Source organism: Sphaerodactylus townsendi, linkage group LG06 (assembly GCF_021028975.2).
Source record: "Sphaerodactylus townsendi isolate TG3544 linkage group LG06, MPM_Stown_v2.3, whole genome shotgun sequence".
In the NCBI taxonomy this organism is placed as follows: Eukaryota; Metazoa; Chordata; class Lepidosauria; order Squamata; family Sphaerodactylidae; genus Sphaerodactylus; species Sphaerodactylus townsendi.
The window spans coordinates 90,508,728-90,528,227 of NC_059430.1; the positions used below are offsets into that span (position 1 = coordinate 90,508,728).

At 43.2% G+C, this 19,500-nt stretch overlaps 1 protein-coding gene across 1 annotated transcript in view; it reads left to right on the top strand.

Moving 5' to 3' along the window:
* The first annotated feature begins 4,943 nt into the window (after positions 1-4,943).
* The window catches only part of DMTF1 (cyclin D binding myb like transcription factor 1), a 31,672-nt gene continuing 17,115 nt past the window's right edge, over positions 4,944-19,500 (top strand). The window contains exons 1-6 of the mRNA XM_048500109.1: positions 4,944-5,074; positions 12,599-12,715; positions 13,873-13,995; positions 15,589-15,683; positions 17,178-17,292; positions 17,705-17,781. Coding sequence (XP_048356066.1) covers positions 12,607-12,715; positions 13,873-13,995; positions 15,589-15,683; positions 17,178-17,292; positions 17,705-17,781 — 519 coding nt within the window. The 5' untranslated portion in view covers positions 4,944-5,074; positions 12,599-12,606. The remainder of the gene's footprint in view (positions 5,075-12,598; positions 12,716-13,872; positions 13,996-15,588; positions 15,684-17,177; positions 17,293-17,704; positions 17,782-19,500) is intronic.

Here is a 19,500-nt window from a genome sequence, read left to right on the forward strand (position 1 = left end):
ATGTTTGTCCACCCCACCAGGCTAAGTGGCACCTACACCAGCAGAAAGGGCAAACAAGGCAGCAGGCTGGTGCTGCAAAGCTTTGTGGCACTCAACACAGAAGAGGCTTCCACCCTCAGAGCTGTGTCAGGATCAAGGAGGATGCTGTTGCGGTTGACAGTGGGCTAAGGGCATTTCTGGGGATAGAGTCAACAGTAGTTGTCTTCCACTAGGCTTTTGATCTAGGAATTCCTCCCCACCCCCAGCAGACCATCTTGGCCACAAAAACACATGATATAAGTCACTTATTAAAATGGAGTTTTCTGAGTGGCAGCAGGATTTTTTCCTCTGTTGCTTGCTGAGCCACCTGGAGCTCCACTGGAGGCGATGCAGTGCACCATCCCCAAACACTGTGGAACTCCACCATCACCTGGATTGGGCTGCCCAGGAACGTAATATATTTATAGATTAGCAGCAAAGCCCGTTGTAGGTGAGATGCAATGGGCCCTAGCAAAGGTTGAGGGAGGAAGTATTTCCCCTGCATTTTCCCCAGGATGGTCTTCTGGGAGTTGTGGGGAGGCAGGAGGGCCTTGTTAGGCCAGTGGATCAGTGGGCTCCGAGGTGCCTCAGCTCCATCAGCCAGAATGTCCTGGTGAGGATGCGGGGGAGACAGGTGGGCATTGTTGGGTCAACAGAGCAGCAGACACCAAGGTGCCCCTACTCCACCAGCCAGGATGGTCTGCTGGGGATGGGGGGAAATGAGGAGGTAGGCAGGAGGCCCAGCAAGAGGGTGGCCTGGTGCTGCTTCTCCATCAGGCCCTTTTGAATGCAACCATGCACCCTCAGCCAATGAGTGTGAAGGGACTGTCTTGTGCACCCATTGGTTAAGGGTTAGTTGCCACAATATAGGCAATTATATAGCGTATGACTGGGTACTTGGCTTGGAGGTGATGGGGGAGGGGAGGGGGAAGAGCTGAGGGCTGAGATTGGCTTGCAGAGCAGAGAGTGCCAGCTGGCACCAGGATGTGTGTCAAAACAGACTAGTGCTTGGTGCCTCAAAGGGAGGAGGGGCCAGGGTGGGGTTGGGCGCATGCACAGAAAGGAAGAATCTTCCAGATAGGCAAGGAGAAGGTGGATGAAGTAAGTTTCTTGCAGCCTGGGGCTGCAGTGTAGGCATGCTCCCCGTGGAGAGTCCACCCCGCTGATGATGTAGGCGGAGAAGGAGAGGAGCATGCTGCAGCTGAGTCTGGTCAAAGCTGGGAGCGGCCAGTTAAGGCAACGACCGGCAGTTGGGCTGGCAGCTGTGGCTGAGGAAGGGGGTTGTCAATTTGTGCCTCCATGTGATGCCTGAAGGTGATGCCTGGGGCATCCACCCCTTCTGCCCCCCCCCCCCTTAGTAAGCCATTGCCGTTGAAGAAGAAGAAGAAGAAGAGTTTGGATTTATATCCCCCCTTTCTCTCCTGCAGGAGACTCAAAGGGGCTGACAATCTCCTTGCCCTTCCCCCCTCACAACAAACACCCTGTGAGGTAGGTGGGGCTGAGAGAGCTGTGAGAAGCTGTGACTAGCCCAAGGTCACCCAGCTGGCGTGTGTGGGAGTGCCCAGGCTAATCTGAATTCCCCAGATCAGCCTCCACACCTCAGGCGGCAGAGCGGGGAATCAAACCCGGTTCCTCCAGATTAGATACACGAGCTCTTAACCTCCTACGCCACTGCTGCTCCCTGAAGCTATTTACTCATTTTAATTATTATTATTTTTTGCAATCTGGGGCTGTCCTCGGATATGTGGGAAAATCTTCTCTAGCTATACATTTTTTGATCAACATTTGAAAGCCATTGTTCAGAATCAGAAATGTGATTGGGCACTTTATGTTTTGGATTGTCCTAGAAATTTGAAGCTGGTTCAAAATGTAGCCAAAAATGTGAAAGAAACAATTCTACAATAGTGAATTCTTTCCCATTATAACTCGCCACCCAGATTTACCAAAATATAAATATTTCTAATTCTTCCTGACATATCCTCTAGAGCAGGGGTCTGCAACCTGGAGCTCTCCAGATGTTCATGGACTCATACTTATCATTCAGCCAGCATGGCCAATTGGCTATGCTATAAGGGTTGATAGATTGTAGTCCATGGACCTAGTTCCCATGTTTGGTAGGCGCAGCCCAGTGGCCATGCTGGCGAGAATGATAGGTTAATAGTCCATGGACCCCAATTCCCGCTCCGGCCCCAGCCAGCATGGCCAATTGGCCATGCTGGCAAGGGCTGATGGGATTTGTAGTCCATGGACTACAGGGCTGATGGGATTTGTAGTCCATGGACTATCTGGAGAGATTTGTAGTCCATGGACTACAGGGCTGGGATTTGTAGTCCATGGACTATCTGGAGAGCTCCAGGTTGCAGACCCCTGCTCTAGACATAAAGACACAACAGAAGACATCCATAAACTCATCTGTTTCTCACAGTTGAATCCTCTATTATCACTGTTTAATATGATTTATTATTCATTTATAGCCCACTTTTCTCACTGAGATTCAAGGCAAATTTACCCTGATGACCTCTACAAGTCACGTTCGGTTGATGAGATCCCCCCATATTCCGTAGGAGTTATCTGCTGCAAATGGGACAGCATAATGGAAAAAATTCAATGCCAACAGTTTGACCGTTGTTCCATTAGTTACTCTGAAAGAGGTATCATGCAAACTTTTAAAAATGAGGTTTTTTAAAAAGGTTAAGAAATGCACATCACTAAGAATGTGTTTTGAATTCTACCTCATCATCTGCTAATATTACAGATTGTTAGATGTTGCTTGTGCATTGATTGGTTCTTTGAACTCTAAATCAAATGAAAAATATTATTAAGCCTAACTAATGAAAATGTGCACTCAACAGAAAATGCACTTTATACTATGAATGTTTTTTTTTACATTTTGAAGTGATGCATTTCAGTTGGCAAGACAATTTTAATGTCATCTGTGAAAACACTTCAGAGTGGAAGTACTTTTTAATCTTCAGAAATGTAACTGAAGAAAGGGAATTATTTTCTATCCTAAAGAATAAGCAAGACATTAAATACCTTATAAAATTCATGTGGTTCCTTATAATAGGAAAAATATTTAAAGATTCACACTGAGAACAAAGAAATGGAAAGGATAAAGATGGAAAAGATGGTACAAGCTGAAATTTTAATTTTGTCAGTTGGTATTTTGTTTGCTCTTTTACTTTGTAAGTTTACATATTGGAAGTGATGAATTGTGGCAGATCTTGTATCATCAGGTCACTAGAGGACTTATTTGTAGATGAACAAGAAACTGCTTTTATACAAGGTAGTTTCAATTTTCCTTATGTTGGCACTGTGGATGCAGAAGCATTCATTCTGGCAACACAGTGCCCACACAATAGGTTTTGTTGTGCTTTCTTTACCTCAGTCCCTTGGAGCTACTGCACCCCACCACACCCCAGAGAGAGAGAAAGAGAGAGGTTTTTTTTTTTAAAAAAAATAGCTCTCTGGAAGTGCATGGGAGAAATGGCATTAGTAAGGAGCAGTCTGGGGGTCCACCTGGATTTGTCTCTTTCAATGAAGACCCAGGTGGCCCATATAACCAGGACTGCTTTTTTCCATCTTCGTCAGGCCCAGCAGTTGGCTCCCTTCCTCTCCCATGCGGACCTAGCCACTGTGATCCATGCAACGGTCACCTTCAGGTTAGACTATTGTAACTTGCTCTACGTGGGCCTTCCCTTGCATCTGATCCAGAAGTTAAATTTGGTCCAACATGCGGCGGCTCGCCTGCCTACAGGTGGCGCCTTTCGAGACCACATTCAGCCTGTGTTGCTCTGCCTGCATTGGCTTCCAGTTGAATTCTGAATCATCTTCAAGGTGTGGATGTTGACCTTCAAGACCTTACACAGCCTGGGACCTTCGGGACCGCATTACCCCATATGTCCCTACTCGGCCTCTGCGTTTGGCAGAGGCCAATCTACTGGAAGTCCCTGGCCCCTTGATGATGCAACTGGCCTCCACCCGGGCCAGGGCCTTTACGGCTCTGGCCCCGGCCTGGTGGAACACTCTCCCTCCAGCTGTCCAGGCCCTGCAGGATCTCAGTAAGACTGAGTTGTTCTATCTGGCCTTTGGAGAGACCAGTCACTGAATTGTGCCCTCCCCCTCTGTTCTCCTGTAAGGGTCCCTCTTCCCTCTTTAGGAGGATTTTTAAGTAAGGGTTTGCGGGACACCAATTTTATGTAGCAATCGCTGTTTAAAATTAAATTAATAATTTTAGAGTTTATGGAGCTGAGTTCTTAATGTTAGGTATTATTTATTAGTTGCTATTTACTCGCCCTCTTGTTATTGTATTTTATGTTGATGTTGTACACTGCCCAGAGCCCTTCGGGGATGGGGCAGTATACCAAATTGAATAAAATAAAAAAACATATAGATTGTTATCGAAACATTCAACTAACCCAAGAATCACACGCAAGATTTTTATTTTCGTGAGTTGATGCAACAGGTGACCATGAGAAAAGTAAGGCGAATCCTCCGGATTTCTCCTGCATCCTAAAGTCTTGTTCAAGACACCCCCCCCCCCTTCTCCTTTCTTTCCACAAGACGTTTCCAGGAGGAAAGACAACCATTCCGTGACATGGGAATCCCTCTGTTGTCGAATCTCGTGGAAATGCCGAGCTCTGCAACGGTAGCGAGATGGGAGTCCAGGAAAAGACATAGAACTGCTGCAGCCACAGACGTCGAGGTCGCTCCGAGCTTTCCTCGGGGGAAGCCCCGGTGCTAGCCCAGAGCCCGCGCCAGGCGACGCATCGCTCTGCAAAGCGCAGGGAAGCGAAGCGCGTCAGCCCTCCGCGCGCTCAATCCGATGCTGCCTCACCGGCAGCGAAAACTCAACGCAAACCTCGCGAGACTGGCGCGCGGTCTCTGTCTTTTTCCGGGCGAGGGCAAATGCGGGCGGGGTTGCCAGGAGGCCCCGCCCCCTCCGCTGGTTCGCCTCCCTCCCGTCGTCTCTGCGGCCGCTCGGGCGGGCGCTTCCATCCTGGTACTTCGGAGCCTCCATCCTGGTTTCTTCAAGTGCCCGGACCCAAAACAGGAAGTAAGTGTTACGCGCGACGGGCGGCTGCGAGGCGGTCGGGCCTGCTGGGCGGCGGTGGAGGGCGAGGCGGCCGGCATCGCCGCGCAGAAAGAAAGGGATGGAGGCCCCTCGCCGATGTCGGGCCTGCGCGGCGGTGGCCGGGAGGCGACGCGACTGGAGCTGGGCTCTCCTCGTATTTTGTCTTCGCTTAGGCGGTCTGGTGGAGCGCCACGGCAGGCCCGAGCGGTGGGCCTCGCTCGATGGGGAGGGAGGGGGTCTTTCCCCCCTCCCTTTTATTAACTCCTCCTGGGCCGCGAGCGAGCGGGAAATGAAAGAATGACCGGGGGAGGGGGCATTGTCTGGAATCGCGGTTGCAAATGTAAAACCGCGGGGGGGGCGGGGGGGCGAGTATAGTTCAGCCAGTGTCGGGAGAGGGTGACGAGCGACTGCGTGTGCCTTTATGCATGTCGTGAAATGTTTTCCCCTCGCTTTCTCCAAGGGTTGCCGTACATTGTTCGCATCTCTCCAGTTGTATCCTCGCGACAACCCTGTGGAGTAGGCTAGGCTGAGCGAGAGAGTGAACTGCCCAAGGTCACCTTGCAAGCTTTCTTAAAAACGGGGGGATTGGAACTCGGATCAGCTGACCCTATGTTGCCTCTTAATGACGTTTCATTCTGGCAGTGAATGGGACAATGATGCTAACCACCACCACCCCATGTTTAAACATTGGTGATGTGATGCAGCATTGCTTTTCTCTTCTTTCTCTTTCCCTGCATCTCCATCTTATCTTCTGAAATTTCTCCTGAACAATGGCTGGAATGTATTACTGCCAGCTGTTCTCCTTTGCCTCTTCTTGCAACCATGAAATACTCAAATGCACATTATGTTGTGTTGATGCTGCCTCTTCTATTCTGTATTCACAAAAGCCCAATAATCTTTTTAAAAACATCTTAGCCCCAATAAACAGCTGGTCTTACAAGCTGAATCCCCACCTTCCTTGTTCAGTTGCCTGTATCCACATTGCAAATTGTGTCCAAATGGATTTTCAGGTGAGTAGTCTTTGCAGCTGTGAAGTGATGTTGTTCTGCCCTACAACAGCTATTTAATCATACTTATATTTCCTTATGCTTATGTTCTGCAAGTGTACTTTTTCTGAAATAAAGTGTCTGTTACATCAAGAAGTGCCCACAGTATCACTGGCTTTGTTGACTGAGGAGGCAGAGTTAAAAACCCGCTTTATTCGTGGTCACATTGGTAAAGAATTTGTTCTTTTACTTCTACCATTACGTGATAGCATTGTACTTTTAATTGCAACCTCATGGATACAAAGTGGTTTTTTTTCCATCTTTCTTCATTTGTGTTTTCCTTGCTGCTTTTTCATAATACATCACTGGCCCAACAACCAGGTGCTTCATGTTGAATGTGCAAAATATGCTACCAACAATACCCACAGAGTGACTTGTGGGACTGTAGAAACTTAACATTTTGTTATGGTAAATTTTTTCATTGGTCAGAGCCAGCAATCAAAAGTGTAATGTGATCATCTTACGAAATATGTACACTGAGCCTAAAGGAAATTTTTCCCAAAAATGAGATCAAAAAATTAGGCTAAGCAAAAGAGAGTAGTGGTTATGTCGCAGCAGACAACAAAGCAGAATATTCCTTCCTACCTCACTTAGGGAACTGCTTCATACATCAGAAGACCTTGGTTGTGGCTCACAAAATCATATGCCACAATTCATTTGTTAAGCCTTTACTTTGCCACAAAGGTCTTTGCTTTTTTATCTACAGTAAACAAAGTTGGAATGGGAGCACTGTGTATCCTACCCTGTTCTCTTTGGAGAAAGGGCAGGATAAAACTACCGGAGTACCTTTTCTTAATAAAACAACTTTTTAAATTCCTCTGTGATCTCCAGTGTATTGTGTATACATACTATTTTCAAAATAACTAGCCAGCTTCACTCCTCAAATTATAACAAACAGTACTTCACGGGGGGAAGGGGGCTAACTTTTTTATTTTTCTGCAAAAAGTCATGACAATGAAAAAAAGAAAACTACAAAACAAGAAAATCAACAAATGTAAGGAATATAACAAATAAAACACACTGGTGTGTGTGTGAAGAAATGGAGAGGCAGCTTCTGAAAAACCAAGTGACAAGCTCACTTTTACTGATCCTGAATATTTTCAAAACTAGTGGGTTTACCTGTGAAATTGAAGGTTCCAGGATCCCGTCAGCTCTTGAGCCAGCGATTGCCCCTTACAGGAAAGTTAGGGAGCTCCTAGGAGCTCAGACCAGTCAAAGTGCCATCTTCCCCAAAGTCCCTGAAACAGTACTTCACTCTCAAAGGACTAGCTTGCCAGTCATCCATTATGCTATTTAACATCTGTTATCTATGAGAATTTATAGCGTTCCATTGTCTGAAAATCAGGTACAGCCTCTTGCTAATCACCCAACGTGGTTCATTGGAGGATTAAAATCCATGAACAAATTTAAAAATCTTACAGTTTAATTGCACACATGCACAGAACAATATTAAAAAAAAGTTTGATTAAAAGTGAAGTGGTCAGTGCCTAGATGAAAGACCTCTTAGATGGGAGCTTTCTGTGTTCTTGCTTGAGTTCCATTAAATGAACATTAAATTAAAATAATTTTATTAGAATAATTTAATAACTTAATAAAATTAACATATTTAGGTTTTAAATAAATATTTGATGGAGCTTTGTGCAGTGTTTGTTTTTATATAAGTAGAAATATTTCAACATTGGCATGGTTATCAAATTAATATAGCAGTAATAGTAGTATCTGTTCAAGAGTTATTACTATTCTATTTAGGGATATTGCCGCTCTCCAGATGTAAAATAATTATATTCTTATCAGTTTTCTACTTACATGCATAGTTGGCCATGCTGATGATAATAGGCTGATGGGAATTGTAGTTCCTGAACATCTGGAGAGCCGCAGGTTCCCTACCCCTGTTCTAGGAGAAAAGAGAATTACCATGCAAGCTGAGCGTTCTTCAGAAACCTTTGCAACATAACAGAATACAACATAGAATTGTATCACTGTTGAGGATGACAACAATTAAAATAAGTTCCTTGGGCTCTGAGGTCAACCTCATAATGATAATTCAAAGATGGTGTTAAGATTCATACATTGCATACCCCCTGTTGTTCCAGACCTTCAATCATAGGTGACAGGTAGGCTCTGCTAAGGCATTGTTGGTGGCAAGTTATACCAACCTAGTTCAAAGGGCATAACCTTACCTATGGCAAGTGTTACTGATGTAAGAGGGAGTTTTCCATTGAATTCTAAGTTCCAGCTAGGGAAGTTCAGAATGGCAACAAGGTTTTCAAGATATTTCTTAATTTGTCCTGTTGTGCCTTAAAGACCAGCACCATTTTTATATGGGAGTTTGTAATTCACACTCATGATTCATGAAAGCTTGTCTAGAAATAAATGTTAGTCTTTAAGGTGCCCCTGGACTTTTGTTTTGCTACAATAGGCTAACATGGCTACGCCCTTGTAATCATGACTGAAGATACATTATCTGTGCTAAAGTAATGATGTCACATCAGTGTGACTATATCCTAATGCAATGACATTGGCATAAGATTTAGAGCTGAGTGGTATTGAAGACATGTCAGGAATAGAAATTAGTTGGGATACTTAGCCATTCTTATTGATTTGTTTATTTGATTTCTAGGCTGCCCTTTCCTGTCAAACTGGCTCAGGTCACAACAGTTACATTGCAATAATAAAATTAACTATATATGAAACCAGTTCTGTGTCCTGGACCTTCTACATATGAGCCCAATCAGGAGGAAAAGCAGGAAAGAAGAAGAGTATAGAACAGGGGTAGGGAACCTGCGGCTCTCCAGATGTTTAGGAACTACAATTCCCATCAGCCTCTGTCAGCATGGCCAATTGGCCATGCTGGTAGGGGCTGATGGGAATTGTAGTTCCTGAACATCTGGAGAGCCGCAGGTTCCCTACCCCTGGTATAGAACAATAAACCGAAAAAAGGAGGGAAGGGGGAGAAAAGGAGGCCAGTCAACTTGCACACCATTGCCGACCTCAATCATAGACCTGGTGGAACAGCTTCACCTTACAGGCCCTGCAGAACTGAAGCAAGTTCTGCAGGGCCCAGCTCTCATTTGAAAGAGTGTTCCATCAGGCTGGGGTCAGGGCCAAAAAAGGCTTTGGCTGTGGTTGAGTGTTAGGGCAGTTTTTGAGTCAGAAGCCAACAGTTAGATGTTGCTTATAGAATGCAGTACTCTTTTTGGGGTGTATTGGGAGAGGCAGTCCTGCAGATACAAAGGTCCCAGACCATTTAGGGTCTTAAAAGTCAATACCTGAACCTTAACACTAGAGCCACTGCATGGATGGAGCACTGGTTAAATATGTGTTCTCCACAGAGTTCCCTGTAAGGACCTATGCAGCTTCATTCTGGACAAACTGCCTAGAGCAAGTTGGCGTGGTCTAATCTGGAGGTAATGTTATATCTGCAAACGCAGCCACCACAGATCACAGGATTCCAACCCTGCAGCCAATCAGACATCCCCTCCTGCAGTTTATAAATCCCTGCCCTCTCAGATGATAGAGGGCCCATTAGAGAGCAGTATTTATCTGCCCTCATGGCATATACACTTAGGAACACTAGAAAAGGCACTTTGCACACATAACTGAAGCAAATCCATGTTGAGGGACAGAAAGTTATCGAATGCTTTTACCATTCTATGAAAATGCTTCAATTTCTAAGGGTTCAGTGTTTCATAAAACTAATAACAGTGAATGGAGGCCCTTGCCAATACAACATTAGGCAAGCTGGGCAGTTTCAAAATTACTGTGAATATTTTTTTCAGGTGACTGTCCCTAGGAATCACCTGAGAAAGTCTTTTGTATGTGTCACTGAGGGAGAAGGTGGCATACAAAACCAATAAAATAAACTGATATGTAACTTTTGGGAGGAAAAAACCACACATATAGAGATGTTAATCAAAAGCTCACATTGCCAACTCATGTGATTAGCGATTCAGGCCAAATCAGAACCAAAGCTGCAGCATGCACATCTGTTGCCATCTGACGGATTTGATGTCACAATCACCAATCTGATGTGGATCATACAAATAATGCATATGATGTTATGGAAAATGACAGTGAAACAGGTGTGCCTGTGACTTCTGAGGAAGCAAGTTAGAATTCGGTTAAAATAGATACATAGACAACAATGTCCATGGCATATACTGTACAGATCTTTGGATGTGCTAAAATTAACCTTGCTTGCCAAGCCTGGAATGTCATGCTCTATTTAGAGCACTGGAAGATTGATTCACATTTTTCCAGAGAACCCACATTATTGTATGCACAACACAAAGCAGAAAACAGAATACACACAGTCCCCCACACTCCATGAAGAACTGTATTGTCTACTCAGGCTGAAAGTGGCTTATCAGGGACTCAGGCAGAGGTCTCCAACATCACCTGCTATCTGACCCTCACCTTCTGTATTCAAAGAGGATTCTCCACCCTTGAGCTACAGTTCTTCCCTTTGGCAATTTAGATACTATTCCAACCAGCTTCCTAGCTGATTTGGGAGAAGAGTTACCACATGAGCCACCTTGAAGAGAAAGGTGGGATTTATATTTCCAAAAATTGATTAATTTTATTACATTTAGTATACGGACATATGCTTTAACTCAAATAATAAAAGCATTTCAAACTTAAACCAACTATTTTCACTGTCAGACGAGGGCCTGGGAAACCCAGGTTCAAATTCCCACTCAACCCACGGAAGCTTGCAGGTGACCTTGGGCCTGTCACACTCTCTCAGTCCTGAGTCTGGCTAGTATTTCATTGGGAGATCACCCAAGTGTACTAGGGTTGCTATGCAAAGGAGGGCAAACCACCTGTGTTAGTCCCTTGCCTTGAACACCCCTCTGTGTATTTTTGAAGGCTTTCACGGCTGGATGCAACTGGTTATTGTGGGTTTTCCAGGCTGTGTGGCCATGGCCAGACCACGGCCACACAGCCTGGAAAACTCACAACAACCACCCCTCTGTGTCTTCATAAGTCAACTGTGACTTGATGGCACTTTACACACACATACAAAAGGAACAGCATTTATATTAGATGGTTCAACTATATTGAAATTGTACATATAAATTATGGGGTGTCTTTTAATACAAAAGTAATTTCCAGATTAATAGTTAAATCCGCTGTTGTTGCGTAACTTTGCTTGCAATTTGAAATTCTGCAGTAAAATTATTGTTGGTAATTCTAGGGACTAATCAGGTTTCTCAGATCTAAGTAACTGATTTATTTTTAAGAACATAAGAAAGCTCTGCTGGATCAGATCAGAGGTCCATCTAGCCCAGCATCCTGTCTCTCAACAGTAGCCAACCAATTACCGAGGAGAGCCTTCAACAGGGCAGGGAAGACGAGCTCTTCCCTTGCCGTTGTCTTCTGGCACTGATATTCAGAGCTTTACACCTTTGAATATGAGGTTTCCCTTTACTCACTGTAGCTAATAGCTGACGATGATTCTTTCCTCCTTAAATCTACCTAACTCCCTTTTAAAGCCTTCTGTCTTTTTCTGCCCTAAGTCTATTTCCCAATGACTTCATTGAGTGTACCAAGTTAGTTAATACAGATCCCTGGTTTGCAGAAAAAAATATGATCTTTTAAAGGGGGAGGGGTATTTTAAAAATTCAGAATGGCATCAATGGTTGCCAGGCAGGTGGGGCATTCTCTGACAAAATGCTTACTACCGTGTTTCCCCGAATATAAGACAGTGTCTTATATTAATTTTTGCTCCCAAAGATGTGCTATGTCTTATTTTCAGGGGATGTCTTATTTTTCTGTATTCTGTTCGTCAGGCATGCTTCCAAACAAAAACTTTGCTACGTCTTACTTTTGGGAGATGCCTTATATTTCGCACTTCAGCAAAACCTCTACTACGTCTTATTTTCCGGGGATGTCTTATATTCGGGGAAACAGGGTATGGCAGGACATTGTGTGCTTAATCAATTGGTCCTGCTGGCAGGGGCTGTTGGAAATTGTGAACCATGGACATCTGGAGTGCCATAGGTTCGCCACCACGGGCTTAGGTTAATCCCTAAGAGGCCATGATTAATGATCTGGTAGCAAGGTCCCAAGTACCTTCTCCAGAATGATGTTTTTAAATGTGATGAGATTTAGCACAGTCCTCCTTCCTCCACTGGCTGTCCTGTCTTGGGTGAAGTGATGGCCAGAAATTTTGTTCACTGGCCCATTAAAAGAAACAGAAAAGAAGCCGGTTCTTTGTCCCAATGGAGTTGGGGAAGGAATGTGAGACAAAACAGAGACTTGTGGCAGCATGAGGAAGGAACTGTCTGTGTTCTTATAGAATGTATTAACAGGGGATTTTGGGGCTGCGGGGGGGGGGGGTCCGCATTTGATCTGTGAAAAGGGGTGGTCTGCTTGCCGTAACTGAAGATGTGAGCAACTGAAAAATGTTGCCCAAGTCGCTAGAGTACAATCTGATCTGTGGTTTGTTCTTGTTTAGGTCTGAGTATGAGCACAGCTGAAGAAGAGTCTGATACAGTGACAGTAGAAACCGTCAATTCTGTGACTTTGTCCCAAGACACTGAAGGGAATCTTATACTTCACTGCCCACAGGATGGTATAGACAGATGTTGTTTTCCATATTATTTCAGATCATGGCTTACTAACAGTTGGAGTCAAATGAAGGCTGAGTTGGATATTTTGAACAATGCAGGCTTTGTTATAGTATTCTTGCTCTAGGTCAATATATTTGACATTGTCTCAGGGAATGTCTGGTTCTGCAAAAATATAGGAAATTCTATAGTTTCATAGTGGGCAACAATGAACCAACCTGCCGTCCATTACTGGTCTTCCCCTGCGGGGTACAGCAGTAGGAGAGTGTCGGGGATGTCCTTTTGTGCAAAATAAACATGGTACTGAACAGCTTGGCCAATGAGCTAAGCATGTCTTAAGAATGTCCTGGGTTCTTGGATTGACAGGTCCATGTAAGAAGGACTGTCTGAAGAAGAGATGAAGAGTTGGTTTTTATACCCCACTTTTCTTTATTTTAAGGAGACTCAAAGCAGCTTACAATCCCCTTCCCCTCCCCACAACAGATACTTTGTGAGGTAGGTGGGGCTGAGAGTTCTGGTCACCCAGCAGACTTCATGTGTAAGAGTGGAGAATCAGGCCCAGTTCTCTAGATTAGAGTCCACCACTCTTATCCACTACACCAGAAAAGAGGCTGCTTGAACGAGGCATTCTGCCGAAATTGTTTCTGAACTCTTCACAACCTTTTTACCTAAATAAAACAGATTTTTGCTGTATCAGATGGCCCATTCTGCAAGGTTTTCACCTGGTGTTTGTTTTCTATCTGGTGTTAACATCTGTATTTAGTGTTGTATTTTATACATTGAAGAAATATACATCAATACTGTTCGTTCAAAAAAAATCTGCTCCTTGCTTAATGTGCACAAATAATACATTTTTCAGGATCAGTAATTAAAGGCCAATATTTTATTCACAATTAAATGGGCCTGTAATAATGAGCTAAGTTTTGTTACAGTGCGACTTACACGCCAACCCCTGGCAGCTTTTGCTTCTGACAGTAATAAGTTAGCAAGATTGTAATTGTTCAGTAAATAAGTTTTCCAGTGGGCTTTTGGTTGCATTATTGTGGGAAGTGGTTGAATGGATGTGTTTAATATACAGTAAGCATATAAGCAATGGAGAGAAGGCTGAACAAGCGTTCATTTCTGAGTGTCATATGCAGCATTTTTCTCTCTTTGTGCATAGAGACAAATGGAATAGACTCTGAAGACAGCATCGAACCTCCACACAAAAGACTCTGCTTATCATCTGAAGATGACCAGAGTATGGACGATACCACTCCATGCATTTCTGTTGTTGCCGTTCCACGTAAGTCTGTCACTACTAATGGAAGAGACCTATCACACCCCAAGAGCCCAGTCCTAAGGAAAGTAAGAGAGGGGTTTCTGGGAAAAGAATAAGAGCATCACCTTGACTTGACAAAAGGAAGAAGTGGCAGGGCAGTTTCCAGAAAGGAGCATGGGGTGTTAGGAAAGGCAAAGCATGAATGAAAAATCCACCATGCTGCTGATCTCAGCTATGCAGTGGCAGAAAAACTCGCTTGCTGGAGAGGAGCCAGAGTGCCACATTCTGATGATATGCGTTCATCTTGTAAACATTTCTGACCTGATCAAAAAGAGGTGGGAAGGGGAACAGGTCTGTCAAACAGCTGTGGATGATCTTAATTTCATATGTTTGACCTGTGAGGCATTTCTTGCCCATGGAAAACGGACTTCTAGGCCATACTCTTACTACAGTCCTGGCTTGCTATTTTCCTGCCTGAGAAAGTGTAAAGGGGCGCTTGAAAATATACTCTTGAACCCATTCCCACAAGGTGCAGTTTCAGAAGGAAACATACTGAGAACTGTTCAACTCAACTGTTCAACTGTCAACTTCTTCACGCAACGTGTGATTGGTGTTTGGAATATGCTGCCACAGGAGGTGGTGATGGCCACTAACCTTTATAGCTTTAAAAGGGGCTTGGACAGATTTATGGAGGAGAAGTCGATTTATGGCTACCAATCTTGATCCTCTTTGATCTGAGATTGCAAATGCCTTAACAGACCAGGTGATCGGGAGCAACAGCCGCAGAAGGCCATTGCGTTCACATCCTACATGTGAGCTCCCAAAGGCACCTGGTGGGCCACTGCGAGTAGCAGAGAGCTGGACTAGATGGACTTTGGTCTGATCCAGCTGGCTTGTTCTTATGTTCTTATGTTCTTAACCTTTGGGATAGGACCCTGGCCTTCCGCAATAACTGGAAGGGCAGATGTTTCAACACAATTTAAAGAGAGGGAGAAAAGCAGTTTTTTTCTGTTCACGATCCTTTGACCGGTCTAAACATTTAAACCTTTTTGACCAGTCTAACCTTTAATGCAAGATGTTGAGCATGCTTATCATATTGAATTGGCACTGGTGTCAGTTTACACACTTTTCATTTTGCACCAAATACTGGTCTAAAAGGTTTCCTTCTTCAAAATTATTTTATGTTGTAACATCTGACCTAATGAAGAATTCTAGTGAGCTTGAAAGCTCACACAGTGTTTTGTGTCATTTTGGCTGGCTCTAATGAAAGCAATTACATAGATTTTGCTTTGGATTCTACATGGGCTTGTATAGCAGGTTGCTATTGTTTTGAACTGAAACTCAGCCAGTTTTCCTTTATGTCCTCTGTGCTAAAAACTTTGCTTCACTTTGTCAAGCTATTCTGTACAAAAGCCAGGCCTGTAGGAATAGGTACACGTCTCCTTTATGAGAATGGGCTTAATGTGATTTAAACTTATTTGTTAATGTTTGCTTTAGCACAACTAATGGATGATTTTATGACTTGAATTATTTTAGAATCTCTTCACGTTGGTTTTTTTTAAAGTGTAACGCATAAGATAAAAATGCATTAATGTTACACTTGTGCATGTTTTGAAGTTTCCGAAAGTGATCAGAGCTTCGAGGTGACTATGACTGCTACCACTGAAGTGGCTGATAACGATCTTAATGAGGGAACTGTTACTCAGATCCAGGTACAGTATCATTCCCAAGTTGCTTTGTGATAGAGTGCATGCTCAACTGCGTTTTGAACATTGACGTCATGAATGAATTCATTAGCCTGCAACCCTTCCATAGTAATGTTTGGGGATGTTGTTGTTGTTGTTATTCAAACAATCAGATGGTTCTGTGTCTTCCTGTTATATGTATGTTTATTTTTCATGGGACAATTTTAGCTGTTGAGGTGGGAAACAAATTTTGTGGATTTTGGTAAGAGCACTGCGGTGCAACATGTACATGGTGCTCTTCAAGTGCACCTCTGTCTGTTCACTTTAGCAGAGGGAGCAGCTCAGAATACAAAGAATACGTAAACTACAGTCTTGTCAAGATGGGCATTCATCAGTTAACATTTCAAGCAGCACCTCAGCTATCTTGCCACTTGTAACATTTTTCTCTTTCTCTATGTGACCCTTTTATGGGTAACCTGTCTGTAGTAATCTGAGGTGACGTGTTATGCTGCCTCATTGCTTACCTTATTTTCATTGCCACCAAAGGCTATGGCTTTAGAATTCTTAGTTAAACCCAAAGAACAGGATTACTTAAGTTTATGGTTGTCTGACAGAACAGTCAGTGCATGGGAGTGGCTCTGAAATAAAAGAGGATCCTTCACTCTGAAAGAGCTTTTCCTTGAACATAAATAGAATGTATTTATAAGTAAAACAACGTAAAGGTTTCTTTATCGTTAATAAGCGTAATGGTTCCTTAAGTAGATCTAGCCACACAGTCTTATTTTCTTCACTTGCCACTTAGGTTCATAATGTGCTCAAAGCGTAATTTCCTAATTTTCCACGTAGGCTGATAACTTCCACACAGAACACACATTTCTCTGTTCACTCAGGTTCCATCCTCCACACACACACACTGGTCTTCACTAAGACCCATCCAAAATTGGGTGAGAAGCCAAATACTCATCCCAGGGTAGGGGTGATCCTGCTGGCATACGGATCCTGCTGCCACCCCCGCCAGGAAGGAATGCAGTTCTGAACGCCATGCCAGCATTTCAGCCTCACCACCAGCAAAGAAGGGACAGGAGTCAACATTCATTGGCTCCCTCCTGATCTTTGTCAGTGTTATTCCAGTGAGACGCGATCTGCACTCAAGCCAGCCTTTTGACTGACATAAGTCGGGTGCGGCCCATTGAGGCTTCTCGGTGGAGTGGAGGCTTTTTGTCTTCCCCGCTATGCTGGGAAGCCTCTTTGGGAGCACAGGTGCTCTGCTTATAGATGGGGCTATAACTTTAATTCACAGCTATGTACACTTAATGTTCCACATTAAAACATAGAATAAAGTGCACACACAGTATTGACAATGCACAACACCACACTGCCCTTCTCACATTTTGCCATATAAACCAAACCATGCTGGGTTCATGCAAGGGTGATGGCATGGTATTGATCTACAGAAAAGCTTGTTAAATTCTTCTTGCTAGCGTCAAATTGCAGACTTCCACTTTCATTTCCCTTTCCCAGATTCTCCAGAATGAACAACTGGACGAAATCTCTTCTCTAAGCAATGAAGAAGTATCAGCAGTTAGTCAGGCTTGGTTTACAACCAAAGAGGATAAGGATTCTCTCACAAACAAAGGTAAGTTGGCATATATGCTTCTCAAAGTGTGCACTTTATTATTTGGGAATAAGGAGGGACTTTTTCATTAAAGAGCATTATCCATCAGTGCTAAAAGGATAATTTCAGTGTGTGGGTTTTATGGGAAGCAATCCTGATCAGGTCTGCTCAGAAATATGTTCCGTGTTTCTCAGAGTCACTTATACCCAGAAAAAGGTCCTTATATTCCTACATATTGTAGTAGATTCAAAGTGTTGTGTAGCTAACATCACTAGTCATGGGTCATTAATTCAAATCTAAATCTATCATCCTTTACCTTGTTGGAAAAAAACAGGGGAACTTGCACTGTGCAGTTCATTGAATTGCCCCAAATTAAGCCCTTGATATTTCTTGCCTTGGTTGATCTATGACAGTTTCTTCTCTGCTTTTAAAGGCCATAAATGGAAGCAGGGAATGTGGTCGAAGGAAGAAATCGACATTTTGATGAGTAACATTGAGCGTTACTTAAAGGTGTGTGTGATGCAGTCAATTGGCCTTCTGGTTTCAGTGGTCAGTCTCTTCTTTGTGACATGTTTTAATTTTTACAGCAAAATTTGTAAAACAGCTCTGTTCCTGGCCAGTTTTCAGTGCCTTTGAAAATACAGTTCAAAAATTGCATGTATGTACTGTTGTAGGCAAACGTATTTATTCTGTGAGGTGTGGCTTTTCCTGTTCCACATTTTTACTGTAGTCTTGTTGTTTCCCAAAAGACTACTCTCTAGAGGTCAGGGTCTTGGGAACAAGGCAGATATGGTATGGAGAGGAGAGAATTGCCGAAGGCAAGAGGGAACAAGCAGAAATCCTGTTTTCCTTGTACAAGTGGAAGTTCTCTTCTATTCATGCAATGTCAGTTTTGGTTCATGTACCATCATAATTTTAGCTTGCTTATTCTCAAGTTGTCATTTTTTTTAAAAAAATGTACTGATGCTTTGTAATAAAGTACTGAGCTTAGCTACCTCAAAGCAAAACCTATGGAGGGAGCATTACAAACTATCTTTTTAAAAAATAGAAATAGCTCTAGACAATATTTTTCTTTTCTAAGTACTTTATTTATTTAAACCATTTTATGTTACATTTCCTCTCAGTTCAGTGTCCTTAAGGTGATGAACAGCCAAAACATAGTTGGAGAAATGCGAGAGACCTGCCTTGCTTACTTTTGCTGGTCCTCCACACCTGAGACATGGCTTCTCTGTTCTATTTTTCCACAAGAAAAGAAAACCAGGGTTGTCCCAGAGACTCATAGAAGCCAGCATTTTTTTTTGTCCGTGCTGATCTCCCTTCATTCCAAATCCATTGCAACTTGGTAAAAAGCAGTCATTTTGCCATATCAGTCTTTGCAATATTATGCAAATGAGACGTCTCCCCTGTGGTGTGGAAAGAAAATACCGTGTTGTGGAGAATCTGGACAGAGGAAGCATTATAGAGCACACTTTGTACAAAGGAGTTTGCTGAGCAGAAGTCCCAGTTTGGGTGGGACTTTATGCTGTTGCATAGCTAGGCAGAAGGCCAGTAATTTGACATGCAATCGTATATGCTTCCGTTTGTGTTAGACCGTGGAATAATTGAGTTGTAAACATATTGAGTGGGTCCTAGGGCTCCGGAGGGGCTGTGGCTTAGTAGCAGAACGTCTGGACCAGCGGCCTGATTCAGAACAAAGCAGCTTCAGGGTGTCCTTTATGCCAAATGTCTGGATTCTTTTGAATCCAGCCTTTCTTGAAGGCCTTCAGGGAAAGCTATTCCAGAAAGTATACGAAGTAGTTTATGCAATTACTGTTAATTACTTGTGTATTTATATTTTTAGTTATCACATTAGTTGGATTTCTTTGTTCTGCTTTCCCTCTCTATTTGACTTGCGATGAACAGTGATACAGTCATTGTAAATCAAAATTTTAACCGTTATATACCAATTTTTTAAAAAATGGATAAATTAATTTTTCCCTAAATTTTGTATTTCTTTACATTTATTTTGCTATTTTCCAGTTTTTTATTATTACTACCAAACAGATGACATGTGTTCTCAATCCTGAACAGAAATCACATGTTTCAATATATATTTGATTTCTTGAACTAGGGAGCCATATTGGTTCACAGGAGAAACTACAAACAAAAGCCATGTAAATTAAAACCTTTTATTAAGACCAACCAGAGTAAACCAACAGAGTGGGCTTCATACCCCTTCCTTTATTGGCT